This window comes from Microcaecilia unicolor, chromosome 7 (assembly GCF_901765095.1).
Source record: "Microcaecilia unicolor chromosome 7, aMicUni1.1, whole genome shotgun sequence".
Lineage (NCBI taxonomy): Eukaryota > Metazoa > Chordata > Amphibia > Gymnophiona > Siphonopidae > Microcaecilia > Microcaecilia unicolor.
Genome location: NC_044037.1, coordinates 178,399,605 through 178,415,721, shown reverse-complemented (window position 1 = coordinate 178,415,721; position 16,117 = coordinate 178,399,605). Strand labels below are relative to the sequence as shown.

At 41.9% G+C, this 16,117-nt stretch overlaps 1 protein-coding gene across 1 annotated transcript in view; it reads right to left on the bottom strand.

The window, feature by feature from the left end:
* LOC115474518 (aldehyde oxidase 2-like) overlaps positions 1-16,117 on the bottom strand; it is a 161,215-nt gene that overhangs the window by 72,791 nt on the left and 72,307 nt on the right. Inside the window, exons 18-20 of the mRNA XM_030210008.1 lie at positions 13,237-13,354; positions 8,226-8,348; positions 3,607-3,703 (exon numbers count right to left, since the gene is read on the bottom strand). Of these exons, the coding sequence (XP_030065868.1) occupies positions 3,607-3,703; positions 8,226-8,348; positions 13,237-13,354 (338 nt within the window). The remainder of the gene's footprint in view (positions 1-3,606; positions 3,704-8,225; positions 8,349-13,236; positions 13,355-16,117) is intronic.

Sequence of the window (16,117 nt, the reverse complement as noted above, 5' to 3'; positions counted from 1 at the left end):
ATACTCAGCACTCAGCACTAACCGGTTAACTTTTTAGCAGTTACCGACAGGACAGCTATTTATGCCATTCTATTTGACAACTAAATTTATCTGGTTAGGTGCTGAATATCGGCACCTAACCGGATAAGTCACACAATATAACTGGTTATGCACTAGGTGCTAACCGGTAATATTCAGCAGAGATACTCAGTAGCTGTGTCTGGCCAGTTAAATAGCTTTGAATTTCGGGGGACTAATATTCATGGTTAGGATTAGACTGAAGGCCTTTATAGGTGTAGCTCTCAGTTGGTGGAATATCCTCCCTTTAAGTGTTATAGCTACTCCAGATTATCTATTTTATCACTGAGTCATGTCAAATTTGCTTGAAGAACTAAGTGAAAATTTTAGTGGAAGGATTTACCTTTATCCTAAGATGATTCATGCATTGGCTATGCGAGTCAAGAAAGGTATTAGTGTTCTTGGATTTACATAAGTACATAAGTATTGTCATACTGGGAAAGACCAAAGGTCCATCAAGTCCAGCATCCTGTTTCCAACAGTGGCCAATCCAGGTCACAAATACCTGGCAAGATCCCAAAAAAGTACAAAACATTCTATAGTGCTTATCCCAGAAATAGTGGATTTTCCCCAAGTCCGTTTAATAATGGCCTATGAACTTTTTCTTTAGGAAGCCACCCTAATCTTTTTTAAACTGCGCTAAGCTAACCGCCTTTACCACATTCTCTGGCAACGAATTCCAGAGTTTAATTACACGTTGAGTGAAGACAAATTTTCTCCGATTCGTTTTAAATTTACTACATTGTAGCTTCATCGCATGCCCCCTAGTCCTAGTATTTTTGGAAATCGTAAACAGACGCTTCACATCTACCCGTTCCACTCCACTCATTATTTTATAGACCTCTATCATATCTCCCCTCAGCTGCCTTTTCTCCAATCTGAAGAGCCCTAGCCGCTTTAGCCTTTCCTCATAGGGAAGTCGTCCCATCCCCTTTATCATTTTCGTCGCCCTTCTCTGAACCTTTTCTAATTCCACTATATCTTTTTTGAGATGCGGCGACCAGAATTGAACGCCATATTCGAGGTGCGGTCGCACCATGGTGCGATACAAAGGCATTATAACATCCTCATTTTTGTTTTAATGCCTTTGTATCGCACCATCAAATCATGAAACTGATTCATAGCAAGCATAGTAACATATAAGTATCAATAGCAAACATTTGAATGGGTTCAAATTCCATATTTTGTGAGTTCTTATTGAAAATCTTCTTGTGCTATAGCACCTTGGAATTTTAAATAGAGCTGTTTCTACATTAGCCATAGATTGTCTGTGATTCTTTCAAACATTTAACCCTATTACATTCAGAAATATACAATTGTGATGTTTTAGGAAGTTAAGGACTCTGGATAGACTGGACTGGGCTTTCAAAAAACAGTATAGGCTCAGCTTGGACCCAATAAACTTGAGCCTTCAGGAAATCTTATTTTGACAAGTTAAAAGCCACCCTGACATTGGTAGAGCTAGTTGATGGATAGAACTCATTTGCACTCTTACATAGTTCTATAATGGGTCCTTTTACTAAGCTGCAGTAAAAAGGGCACTGGGCTAGCGGCGGGGGCTGTTTTTGCAGTGTGCTGAGGCCTTTTTTAATGCAGCAGGTAAAAAGGCCACAAAAAGACATGGCCATGCAATAAGATATCACTTACTGCATAGCCATGCAGGGATGGAACACTTCAGTGATGTTCCTAGGTCGGCTGCCACCCGGGGCGGATCGCCAATGCGCACCCCCCCCCGGTGCACAGACACCCCCCAGGTGAATTCTTGGCTGCTGGGAGCAGCCGCGCAGCTCTCGGCTCCGCTGGCTCCCTGCTCCCTCTGCCATGGAACAGGAAGTAACCTGTTCTGGGGCAGAGGGAGCAGGGAGCAGGGAAACAGCGAAGCCGAGAGCTGCGCAGCTGCTCTCTGCACCCCTTCAGCGGTGTGCACTGGGGGCGGACCGCCCCCACCGCCCCGCCCTTGCTACGCCACTGGAGCACTTAACATCAGCAGTTGAGGTGGCGCTAAGGGCTCCTGTGCTAACCCGGCGGTAACCGGGTAGCGTGCGGCACTGTCCGATTATCGCCGGTTAGCGCCTGCGGAAATATTTTTTTAATATTTCTGCTAGTGTGGGAAATGGTGTGCTCTGGGGCTGGAACTACCACCGGCGCCCACGTTGGGCCAGCGACAGCTTCACATTGGACGTTTAGTAAAAGGGCCCCTAAAAATTGTGACTCAGCTTCCTGCCTTTGGACCCAATCAGTTAGTACTTTATATGCTGTGATCTTTTTATCGGCCTAGTTTCAAATCACAGCAAAGCAACAGAAGGAGCAGAAGGCTGACAAATGAGAATGCAAGGATAGGAAATTATGTGACATGATATTTACATTCTCAGAGGTATCAGAAAAGGTGAGGATTTTTCTGTATTAAAATAGCTCATCAGTCCACAAATGAAAACTGCAGGACAGATCTTTGCATGGCTTTCCAGAAAACAGTATCATCTGGACTATCAAAGACTGTTTCGCTATGCAGTTTATTCCGAAATTTACGACTAGCTGATAATATCTTTGATTTGAAACTGAAACTCCTCTGTTATTGACCAACCAGTTCAGGTAACTCCTGTTGTCTCTGGAAATGACTTTCTGCTAGTAACATAAGCACTCACACTTTTTAGTGCAAACTTCTATTACATCTTGTTTCTTTCAGAATTTCACTGTTTTAAATAAAATATTTACATTATAATTAAAAAAAACCTCATCAGCTGGGGAAAGATGAAAAAAAAAGGACACAGCAGATACTTGTACAAAATGAGACTTCCCATGAAACTCTGCAAGAAACCTTTTCTACTTTATTTGTGGCCCCACACCCATGAACACTATTGGTACCCCATGTGCTGCCAGTCTAGGAGCCCCTACAATTTTAAGAGGGTAAATCCAATGGGTTGCTGTTACTCAGTTGATTGTGAGCTGAGTGTCATATTGGAGAGAAGACCCTTTATTGTGGTACATGTATAGAGCGGGATATCCCTGCCAGAGGCGTAGCTAGGTGGGTCACCTGGGGAGCAACTGCTCCCCCAAGACTTCTGACGGTGTCTGTGCCTATTTTTCACATGATCTTTCGCATGAAATATAGGCACCTGCGCCTTTGGCAGTCCACTTTCCGCTCCCCTCAATGCCTCAACCTGGCTCCACTTCTGATCCCTGCCAGGGCCTATGAAAGGGACAAATGAGATGGATGGGTATGAGGTTAGGGGGCACCAGGGTCATTCTGCTGCCATCAGTCAGGTGTGGAGACCCACCCACTTAGCTGGCCCCATCATTGGAGGATGGTCTCTCTCCGTACTGCTGTCTAGCCCCATGTCAGTCTTCCCCATTGTTCTTGTCACCTGGATCTTTTAAATGGCTACCAATACTTCTGACTGCCATTATGTACCTTAATTGTGCCATTTCTTTACTCGCAAAGCAGTTCTCATCTACAGTAGCTTGAATAAATTGGTCAGGATCAAATTTTCAGCTCAAGAACCCTTTTATCTTCTCTCCCTCTGAGCAAACACACAGTGTTGTTTTGTTTACCTTCCAGTACATGGTCAGCAGTTTTAAATGCTTCTTCAACGTTTCCATAAGTAATTTTTTTATCTGGTGCGAAGTATGAATTGTGTTTGATAGCATCCTGGATCAGAGGCAAAAACACAAAATGAAATCACCATCACATATATTTTCTTCAGTGAAAACATAAGACATATTCCTCACATTGTGGCAGTGGGGTTTAAATACTGACCTGATTTTTCTCTCCCCTCTGTAAAGTTCTTTTCTATAGTTTCTTTCTTCTCTTTCAAAGTTCTAAAGAAGAATATTCACCAGGGTCTTGCTTCCAGGTCACCTCCCCCCCACCCTGAGGTGGCCACATGCATGCCACTGAATGTGTATGGGCATTCCATTTCAATATCAGCAGATGTATAAATTCAAGCTGTTATGGAAGCCTTTTATTAATAACTGGCTGAGGTTTTAGACATGGTGGGGCCCAGGGCAGAAATTAAGGAGGGGGCCCCTGACCCCCTCCCTCCTTCTGATCTCCCCACCTGCATTGTTATTATGCGGTCCAGGCATCTCTTCCCCTTCTCCCCACAACAGTCCATCTCCTTCCCTTCCCCTCACCTTGTGGTTTTCTTAAAAATTTTTATTTCCCTTCTCAGAGGGGCACCAGCACCAGGGGCGTAGCCAGACTTTGGCGAGAGGGGGGTCCAGAGCCCGAGGTGAGGGGGCACATTTTACCCCCCCCCCCCAGTGCCGCTGACCCTCCCACCATTGCTGACTTTGACGCCCCCTCCCACCACCGACCCTCCCGCCGCCAACCCGCTGTCGCCTACCTTTGCTGGCGGGGGACCCCAACCCCCACCAGCCAAGGTCCTCTTCTTCTCGGAAAAGGCTTCCTTCTGTTTCTGATGTCCTGGAAGCCTTTTGCGAGAAGAAGAGGACCTTGGCTGGCGGGGGATTGGGGTCCCCCATCAGCAAAGGCAGGCGATGGCAGGTTGGCAGCGGGAGGGGGGGTTTGGGCGGGTCGTCATCAGTGGGGTCAAGGGCCAAATCTACGGGGGCCCAGGCCCCCCAGGCCCCACGTAGCCACGCCACTGACCAGCACAGCAGTCATTCTCACAAGCTGCCTCCGGCTGTCTCAAACCTTTCCCTCTCTGTCGTGATCCACCCAGGCAGAAACAGGAAATTGCATCAGAGGGGGGCGGATCACAGCAGAGAGGGAAAACTTCGGGGCAGCCAGATGCAGCTTGTGAGAATGGCTGCTGTGTTGGGGTCCCTCTGAGAAGGGAAATACATTTTTAAAAAAGATCAGGAAGTGAGGAGGAGGCACACTGTGGTGGGGAGAAAGGGAAGAGATGCCTGGACTGTGACGCCCCCTGGAGCTGTGAGGCCCTCCCCCCCCCCCCCCCATGCTGGCCCTGGGCTGAGGTGGTGAAATGCCGGTGCCATTTGTAACAGGGAGTATTCCTTGAAACAGCTTCAAGGCAAAATATAGTCTATGTCGGATAAGCAGCCTCCGACTGATTATTTGCCACATCTTTAAGATGAGTATTCTTCCATTCAGAATATAAAATTCAAATTAAAAAATATATAAAGTATAAGATATGCAAGGGACGTGAGTTTATAAGTCAGAAGTTATAAGAGTTTCACACCAACAGACCGATAAGGAGGTGGATGCGTGATTCTTGCTAATATAAGGGTGGCTTTAGCAAGTGGCACCACTGAGGTCAGTGGTATAGATCCTTATTTGGTGGAGGTTAGTGATTTGATGGTTGATTAAGAACCTCCAGAAAGAATTGATAAGCAATGATTATTGGTGTTCCCATTAGTGTGAAGCCATTTAAAAAATATATTAATGCGGGAGCCCTTACTGCCTCCTATTTAGGAGATGGTATAGGCTCCTGTGTTAACCCTGCGGTAACCAGTTAGCGCACGGTAATGTGCACATGCTAACTGGTTACTGCTTCATTCCCAACTCTGCCCTTTCTCCATCCCTGACACACCCCCTTAAAAAATGTACAAAAAAAATAATACCATGCGCTTAGAATGTGCAAATGCAAAATTAATGCAAGACACAAGTGCGTCTTGCTTTAGGCTATTTTTGCTGTGTTAGGCACGTATAAGCACATAATGCAGCTTAGTAAAATGGCTCCATAGCATTGATAAAAGACATATACTTCTATATATTTTTGCATTTTAATCTACAACATACTTGAATTGTTCATGCTGGCTGCACTAAAACTAATATGAATTAATGTATATCAGTAGCAAGTAGTTTTAATGAAGTTTATTTCCCAATAGTATCATTATATATTAATCACTAGAATTTGGCTGCATTTCAGCTTCCACCATAGATCGTATGCTTATGTTATTCTTACAGGTCTTATATAGTAGTCTCGATTATCCAACCTAAACGGGACCGACCCATTGTCGGATAAATGAAAAGTCAGATAATACGGAAAACAATGGCAACCCTTCAAATGATACAGAAGCAAAGGCTGTAAAAGCAGGGATCCAGCTCACAACGGTGATGCTTTGAGGTAAAAGTAGGGTCCTGGGTTTGGAAAACAGAAAGAGAAGCTGCATGACATCACTGAGGGTCTGTCGGATATGCCAGATGGTCGGATCAGCGAATCAGATAATCAAGACTGTACTGTAATTGTAATTTTGGATTTTTCCTGTTGGACTAACTGAATTGTGGAAGCAATATATGCTAGACCACTGATCTGCAATGGTAATTTCATTAAAGTTCATACTGTATGATCTCTGTATTTCATCTTAAGAACACATTTTTATTTGTGGTGCTTTTTGTGCTATGAGTCATTGGCTGATTTATGATTTTATATTGAGTTATTTAAATTTTTTATGGATTGTATAAAGCTGAAGAATGGCCTATGTCGGGTCTACAGTAGTCAGCTTCCTACATTCCTTCTTGTGGCCCACTGAGCTACTTTTGATGTGCTTTGCTTACTGTGCTGCTGATTTCTTCTGCTTTGGCATCTATAGATAATGTACCACAGGAGGTATGATTTCTAGTTGTTAGAATGGATGTTTGTTAAATTGAGAAGCCACTACATTATGATTGTAGTTATTGTGTACTGGAAAATGTAGCAGCCTGCTCAGTGGAAGCAAAAGGGTAGCCAGAATTTAGATGCGTGATTATAGAATATCTACATTTTCTGCGACATAGAGTAGTTGAACACGAGCATTTACACCATGTTTTGGGTGATGTAGTTGCTCAAGCCCAATGTTAGGCGTGAAATTACACAGTAAGCTACTATTCTATAAAGACAGCTCCACGTGGAACTACAGTACCTTTATAGAATATGCACTTAGGGGCCCTTTTACAAAGCAACGATAAGCCCAAAGTGGGCTTACCACACGCTAATCTGGAACTACCATCTGCCCAATGAGGAAAGGTTGAAGCGGCTAGGGCTCTTAAGCTTGGAGAAAAGACGGCTGAGGGGAGATATGATAGAGGTCTATAAAATAATGGAGTGGAACGGGTAGACGTAAATCGCTTGTTTACTCTTTCCAAAAATACTAGGACTAAGGGGCACACAATGAAGCTACAGACTAGTAACTTTAAAATGAATTTGAAAAAAAATGTTCTTCATTCAACGTGTAATTAAACTCTGGAATTCATTGCCAGAGAATGTAGTAAAAGCAGTTAGCTTAGCAGGTTTAAAAAAGGTTTGGATGGCTTGCTAAAGGAAAAGTCCATAGACCATTATTGAAATGGACTTGGGGACAATCCACTGCTTATTTCTAGGATAAGCAGCATAAAATGTACTTTTTTGGGATCTTGCCAGGTACTTGTGACCTGGATTGGCCACTGTTGGAAACACGATGCTGGGCTTGATGGACCTTCGGTCTGTCCCAGTATGGCAATACTTATGCACTTATGTAATGCGGGCGCCGGCAGTAGTTCCAGCCCCAGCGCTCAGCATTTCTCATGCTAGGGAAAATAGAGATGTAATTTTTAGTATGGCGCTAACCTGATGGTAATCAGGCAGTGCTGCGTTATACTCAGTTACCACCAGGTTAACATGGGAGCCCTTACCTCCACCTCAGTGGGTGGTGGTAAATGCTCCTCCTTGCATGGCCACGCAGTAAGAACAATCTTACCACAAGGCCATGGCTATTTTCAGGCTTTTATACCCGCTGTGGTAAAAAAGGCCACAGCGCACAGCAAAAATGGCCCTCGCCACTAGTGTAGGGCCCTTTTTACTGCAGCTTAGTGCACGTCACCCAGCATCTAACTTTGGCAACCTTTACTGACCTTTCCCTAGAAGGGCAAATGTTACTTGTTTAATGCATTTGTTTTCTGTTTCATCTTTCTATCTAAGTGCTCAAACCGGACATAGAATTACCATATATCAGTACAGATGCAGGTTCTAGCAAAACTGTACTCAGAGTTTCTTATTTCACCCTGGTGGTTCTTCTTCTCCTTGATCTTAGAACACAAGCAGATAAAGCACCTTAAAAACCACCACTGCCCTGGAGACTAAATTAAAGCAAGTAAATACCCAGTGTTGACCTTACCATTTAGCCACCGTGTGTTTTTCGCACATTGTCCTGCTTTTCAGCCCCTGCTGACTTATGCAAATGAGGCCACACATCCCTGTGCATCTCTCTTGGGTTCCCCCTGATATTACCTCAGGTGTGAGAATGACAGGCTCCAGGTTCTCATAGACGATCTTCACCTGTGCTGCTCCTCGTTTCGCATGATCTATTGTATCTGCCAGCACTGCACAGACTACTTGGCCCACACATATCACCTAAATGAACGGCAAAGTAAGAATGATATGAACCTGGAAGAAGTACTGGGATGAATCTTCCATTCTAATGTATTATGATGTGACTGTACAAATATATTTTGCATTCATGTTAGAAGAAAAGGCAAATATTAAGCAAGGCAACACCGCTGGTGAAGCTTAATGATCTGCTCCCTCACTTTAGGCCTATTGAAAAAGGAACTTTGCCTTAGTTCAGTGAGCTAAGCCTCTTACGTCAGACCCTCGATGAAAGGCACTGGTTACAAGCGAGCTTTTGATTCTTCTTTCTCATTTTATGCTATTAGGATATGGAATGCCTTACCAACCCAAACTGGATTACATTTTCTAGTAACTCCCATGGCCTGAATATCAGCCCCACAGCACATACTACTTAATGGTACACATAAGATTTTTAAAATTTTTATTTTATATTCACACTAGATAAAAAATAATCAAATATACAATCCCAGAATATAACAATAATTTTACAATTCAATTCCTGATTGCCCAAAGCCTCACAAAACTAAAAACAAATCTATAAAATAATCACTGGAATAAGCAAATATACAAACAATCTTCTAATGAAGTCTTGTAATATTGTTTTATTTAATAGAAATCTGGAATAAATGAATTTAATGATACTAAATTAACCATATATTCTGGGGCCATAAATAGAAGATTGTAAACGTAAAGATCAAAAGCTTAAAGCCAACATGAACTTGAATGGGTAATAAATGACATTGTATTAAAAAGCTGTGGATCTATCCCATGATTTCCATATAAGGTATTACTGTATTTGGCAACTACATTTTGCAAAGTTAGCAATCTTTTCAATAAGACATTACAATAACCCATTGGAGACAGGATTAGTGCATGAACTGCCTGTCAAGTTTTCCAGTTAAAGCTTATAAAACGTTTTTTTTCACTTGTTCCCTTATATGTATCCCATAGCTAATGTAGATCACTGAATTTACTTTAGGAAGATCTTTATACTTTCTTCTGATCCACACTAAATTTGTTTTAACAGGGTTTAATTTGAAATGATTTCCTGTCATCCATGCATACATTTTGGAAAAGTTTAGACAATAAGATGATTCCAACAAGTTTTGGAAAGACATCAAAAACTTATGGCACTGAGGGCTCTTAGTGGTAACACTTTGTCAAAGTGGGAGGAGGTTTGGGAACCTTTTACTTCAAAATGTTCATTTGAATAGCTGTTTGGGGAAGCTTAAGGGTATTGTGATGGGGTGATTATATATATATTTTTTTTTTTGGGGGGGGGGGGGAGGTTGAGTTTTTGTTCTTTAAAAATTCTTGGTTGTGTTTGGATAACTGCTGTTGCGACTTGTTCCCTTTTGGGATTTCTTGTGCTGTTTATTTTCAGTTTAATGACTTGTTGTATCTGATCTATTTTGTTGTCTCAAGCTGTTTAATAAAGACTCCTTTAAATTTCAAAACCATTATGGCAGCAATTGTATAAACTGGAGCCAAAATGTAGGTGTCACAATGGGGACACAGGGCTGAATACAATAAATGGCACCTATAAAATTGGCACCGAAAAAACCATGCAGCAGTATTCTATAAGCCGCGCCTAAAGTTAGGGGTGGTTTATAGAATAGCGCTTAAGCCCCAGAACCGTGCCTACAGTTAGGTGTGGCCTTTTGCACCAACAAAAATGTTCTGCAAATGTCTGGAGCCCCCTTATTATGTAATTACACATGCAATTGAAAATCATGCCCCCAAATCGGCTTTGAACAGCCCATGACCCTCCCATTTCTGCATCCCCTTTTTTGGCACGCACATAAAATTTAGGTGTGGACACTGGCTGACAGCTATCACATACATTCAAATCCCTTTTACCAGCTTGTAAATACAACGGGGACAGTTCTATTAGGAGAGCATCAATATTCAGGAGCCAAGAATGCATATAAATAAGCAGAATCCCGGCTACCGTACAGTATTCTAGCTATGTGCTTCTATAAAATGGTGCCTCAATGTGATGGCACATAATATGATAGTGAGTGTACACATGGACAGAGTCTGGGTAAGGTGGAGGACGGAAAATTGTTCAGCTAAGCACCATGAGCTGCTTTATTGTGTAAAATTCTTTAAAAGAAATTAGTGGAAAACAAATTTTGAGCACTGTTGTATTTTGTAGTCGCGTTTAAAAGGAGTTTTTTTGCCAATGGTGAAGCAGTGTTGCTCCCGTGGCATCTAGCCAGGAGCTTCTTGAGGCTTTTTCCTCCTTATTTTTCAATACGATTGAAGTATCACACACTTAGTTTTATATTTATTTATTACATTTGTACCCCGTGCTTTCCCGCTCATCGCAGGCTCAATGCGGCTTACATAGTAACAAGAGAATACAATCTGTAGTATCAAAATCAACAAGGATGTATGTGATAGGACAATGAACAAGGAGTAAATGGGATAAAAGAGGTATGAGTGAAAGGATAGGGATAGGTAATGAGGTGGAGCAATAAAGGAGAAGTTGAGGAAGAGCATGAAGGGTAAGAAGGTTAGTAGGAAATAATATCTGAGTCATTGTTATTAATGATTAGATGAACCGGTAAGTAGATGTGTTGCTTATGTTTGCTTATGACAGGTCAAGTCGTTCGGGTAAACCTGTTTGAATAGATGGGTTTTCAATAGTTTCCTAAAGGGAAGATATTCACTAATTGACCAAATGTATCTGGGCAGAGCATTCCAGAGTTGGGATCCCAGGAAGGGGAAGTTAGATGCATGGTAGGTTTTGTATTTTAGTCCTTTGCAATTGGGAAGGTGCAGATTAAGGTATGATCTTGAAGATGTAGACATGTTTCTGGTCGGAAGGTTTAATAGATTGATCATGTAACTTGGTGATACTCTATGGATGATTTTGTGGATTAGTGTGATGGCCTTAAAGTTGACTTGTTCTCTAATAGGGAGCCAATGAAGTTTCATACGGAGGGGTGTTGCACTTTCGAATCTAGGCTTCCCATAAATAAGTCTAGCTGCTATGTTCTGGGCAGTTTGAAGTTTTTTCATGATTTGGGCCTTATATAGAGATTCTGTTAACATTTTTTGATTCTCTTCCTCATATAATATTTAGTTTGTGCGCTGTTACCTTTAGTGTGCATCCATTTAAAAAATTACCACTTGAGCACTTCCAGCACCTATTTAGGAGGTGGTAAGGGCTCATGTGTTAACCTTGTGCTAATCATTTAGCACATGATAAGGTAGATGCGCTAACTGGCTAGTGCAGGAATGCCCACTCTCTGGTCCTGACATACTCCCTCATAAAAAAAAGAAAACGTGAATTAGCACATGGCGTGCGCAAATGGTAAAGTTACTGCAGGATGCCTTACAGTGTTCTACATTTTTCTGTGCACTAAGCTTGCATTAGGGCTTAGTGCACCTTAGTAAAAGGACCCCAAAATAGTTGCCTAGATTTGTTTTTCCCCTTAGCAATGATGTCCGAATAAATATTTCTTTCAGCTCTCACAATTTCCTGTTTATAACATTTAATTTGAATTTTCTATTGCTTTCTTAAGACAAGGTTCAATGTCATTTTCCAGTGATGTTCTAGATACCTACAAGATGATTTCAATTGTGCTAACTCTGAAGAATGCTAGGGATTACTTGAATTTCAAAGATCATAACCTATAAGATACAATTGCATAGCCCTTGCAGCTTAAGATCCACTATCGACCATAATTGGTTGGTATTAATCCTGCTCCTAGAAGGTTGTTTATCTGTACAGGATTTCATTGGTCTTTTTCTTTACATTCTACAAATGCAGTAAATGCTAACAAGCTATGATAGAACCAAATTAATGCCACATAAAGCAATAATTAACAGGATCATCTTCAACATTCAAAAGGATGTTTAGATCAGCCAAGATCAGTGCATGTTTGAAAAGCCAAAATGTGCTGAACAATCATGGATAATAAAGAATCTTGAATATCTACTTAGCTTCCTGGGGTCTATAAATTAAAGTATGCCCAACATAGTGGTTGCTGAGTCCAGATTTACACAAAAGGACATAGTCTCAGGTCCAGCCATTGATGACATTTGTAAAAAAAAAACAAAGATTAAAAAAACAAAGCTTGAGGATTTTCATGATATCCACAACGTTTGGGTAGGATCAGAGGAATAATGTGTAATGTTCTGACTAGAATCTATAGAGAAGCATTTGCCTGGTGCTTTAAGAGACGGACAGAATGGGAGAATATTTCATATATAGGCATTAAATATATTTGCATAGAATTTAAGCAGTGTATGCAATATATCTCATGCATTTTAATTATAGATATTGCAAAAACCTGACCAGTTTTGCAGTGTTGATCCTGGGGATGGGTGACCTGTGTGCCTGGGCACCTGCTCCATTTGGGCAGTTCTCTTGCTAGTTGGCAGAGTAAGTAGAGAGCCAAGCAAGTCCACATCTTCAGGGTGGCAATTCACCGATGAACAGGGTACCTACCACACCTTAATGCCAACCCTGAGCTGGCAGTTTTAAAGGACCAGAGTTGCCGTCCAAAGATTGTAGTCTGAATTATGAGCAAGTGCCACACTGATAAATGCAAAGTTTGAATACAGTACACCATAATCATCAAATCTCCCTGGTTTTACCCATGGAAATTACTTTTGAAATTGACTTCTATAATGTTTGAAAGGTTACTAGCTGTATTGAAAAATGCTTATCAGATGAACAAAAGGGGCTGTCACAAAATTAGTATACAGCCCACACTGACCGAAACGGGGTGTGCAGTAAATAATGCATGATTTCTGCATTAATAACTTACTGTACTATAATGAATCAGTCAAAACGTTTTCATTTGTTTTTTTGAAAAGCCGAGGACTGGTCCAATAGGAAAATATTAGTTATATAAAATAAAATAGACAGAAATACCTTATCTTTGGCATAGAAATATTCTGGTGCAGGTAGTTCATTTGTGCCTGGAGCATCTTCAGCTGTTACAATGTCCACCACCCCTGGGATTTTGAGGGCTTCTGTTTTGTCAATTGACCTGAGAAAAACATTTAAAAATCATCATTTAATGTTATACAGCAGCCCCACAATAGATATGAAATATATTATTAATCTCACTTCCTTAATTCTAGGACAAGATCCTGTAGGCATTATCCCCCAGATTCTATATAGTGTGCTTAGATTTAGGTGCCAAAATTGGCATGGATTCTATAACACTGCACGTAACTTAATTGGCTTAACAAGCTAATGAGTGTGATAACAGCACTTAACAAGCAATAATGAGCGCTAATTTGGCACTGATTAGAATTTAGGTGCACAACTCTCTAAGCGTATTCTGTAACAATGTGCGCTGAACTTCGAATGCATGGAAGCAAAAAGGGGCATAGTTATTGGGGGGGGGGGGGGGGAATGGGCATTTCATAGGCATTCAAAAATTTAGGTGTGAACCAGTGTGCCTAAATCTACTCACTGAGATTTACACCAGATTTTCATTGGCGTAAACGGATGTGCACAGATATCGGCGCTGAAATATCTACTAAGCATATTCTATAATCGGCGCCTACATCTAGGTGCCGATTATAGAATATGCTTAGTCGGCACTTTTTCTTAGGCGCCACATATAGAATCTCCTCTTATGAGGGTCTGTAAATGAATACCTATACGTGGAGGGGCATAATCCATATTATCGAAAAAGATGGCCGGCCATCTTTTGTTTCGATAATACGGTTGGCGCCGGCCAAATGTCTGAGATGGCCGGCATCGGTTTTCAGCGATAATGGAAACCGATGCCAGCCATCTCAAACCCGGCCAAATCCAAGGCATTTGGTCGTGGGAGGGGCCAGCATTTGTAGTGCACTGGTCCCCCTCACATGCCAGGACACCAACCGGGCACCCTAGGGGGCACTGCAGTGGACTTCACAAATTGCTCCCAGGTGCATAGCTCCATTACCTTGGGTGCTGAGCCCCCCAAATCCCCCCCAAAACCCACTCCCCACAACTGTACACCACTACCATAGCCCTTACAGGTGAAGGGGAGCACCTACATGTGGATACAATGGGTTTTGTGGTTTTTTTTTTGGAGGGCTCCCATTTACCACCAGAAGTGTAACAGGTAGGGGGGTTAGGCCTGGGTCCACCTGCCTGAAGTGGACTGCACCCACTAAAAACTGCTCCAGGGACCTGCATACTGCTGTCATGGAGCTGGGAATGACATTTCAGGCTGGCATAGAGGCTGGCAAAAAAGGTTATAAAAATATTTTTTGAGGGTGGGATGGGGTTGGTGACCACTGGGGGAATAAGGGGAGGTTATCCCCCATTCCCTCCAGTGGTCATCTGGTCATTTGAGGCACCTTTTTGAGGCTTGGTCCTGAAAAATATTGAACTAAGTAGCGCCGGCCAAATGCTCATCTGGGCCGGCTTTCTTTTTTCCATTATCGTTCGAAGCCGGCCATCTCTTCCCCACGTCCCTGTCCTGCCTTTGCTAGCCTGCGACATGCACCCTTGAACTTTCGCCGGCTCCGCAATGGAAAGCAGTTGGAGCCGTCCAAAATTGGCTTTCGATTATACCGATTTGGTTGGGTTTAGGAGATGGCCGGCCATCTCCCGATTTGTGTCGGATGATGGCCGGCGATCTCATTCAAAAATAAGCAGGACAGGTGCCTGGTAAGAGCCTATTCTATAAAGGCATTGTTTATAGAATAGTAGCCTAACTGGGCATGAAAGTACATAAGTAATTAGACACCAGCATTTATGACAGCCATAAAGCTGCTGCAAATGTGTGCACCTAGTTGTGGGAGATATGAGGGAGATACACATGTGTGTACCCTACCCATAGTCCACCCACAGTCCACTAGTGAATGCCCACCTTGCAAATACAAGCTATCAGAGATATATATAGAATAGTATGCAGATACATATTCAGCATTTATTTATTTATTTTAATATTTATAAGTGCTATAACTAATATTCTATGTGGATAATTGGTTGTTACACTCCTAAACTTAGGCGTGGGCATTTGCACCACATTTTCATTGGTGCAAATGGTCAAGCCTAAATTTATGTGAGACCATAATGTTTAAGTGCTATTCTATAAACCATGTTGAACTTTAGGCACGACTTATAGAATACCACTTAAGGGGGGGTTGGCACCAAGTTTTTTAGCACCATTTAATGACTCTAGCCCTATATGCTGGTATTCTAAACATTTATACATATTGCTTTATAGAATTACCCCCTATGGGGGGAGATTCTATATATGGCGCCTAAAAAGTTCAACATTTCCACCTAAGTGAATTCTATAAGTGGCACCTAGATATCCCAGTGTCTAAAACTAGGACAGTCCATTTTCACCAATGAAAACATGGCATAAATCCAGCTCGTAGATTTAGGTGCAATGAGTCATATTCTATAACTACGCGTGTAAATTTCAGAATGTCCATGAAATGCCCATTTCCCTGCCTACAAGCATGCCCATTTTTGCCTGCACGTTAGAAGTTAGGCACTGTGCGATACAGAATACGCTTAGTGAGTTATGGTGTAAATTCTAATTATTGCCAATTAGTGCGCATTATTGTTTTTAAAGTGCTGTTATAAATGCTAATTAGCTTGTTAAGCCAATTAAGTTAGACACTTAATTGGCTGGTGTAAATGCTCAGTCCTAACTGATGCAATTAGGTGCGCAAATGCAAGTATTCTATAACACCATGACTAATTTTTGAGAATGTTCCTGACTTGCCATGTCCCTCCCATGGCAATGCCACCTTTGGAGTTGTGTGCTACGAAATCTAGGTGTGCTATAGAA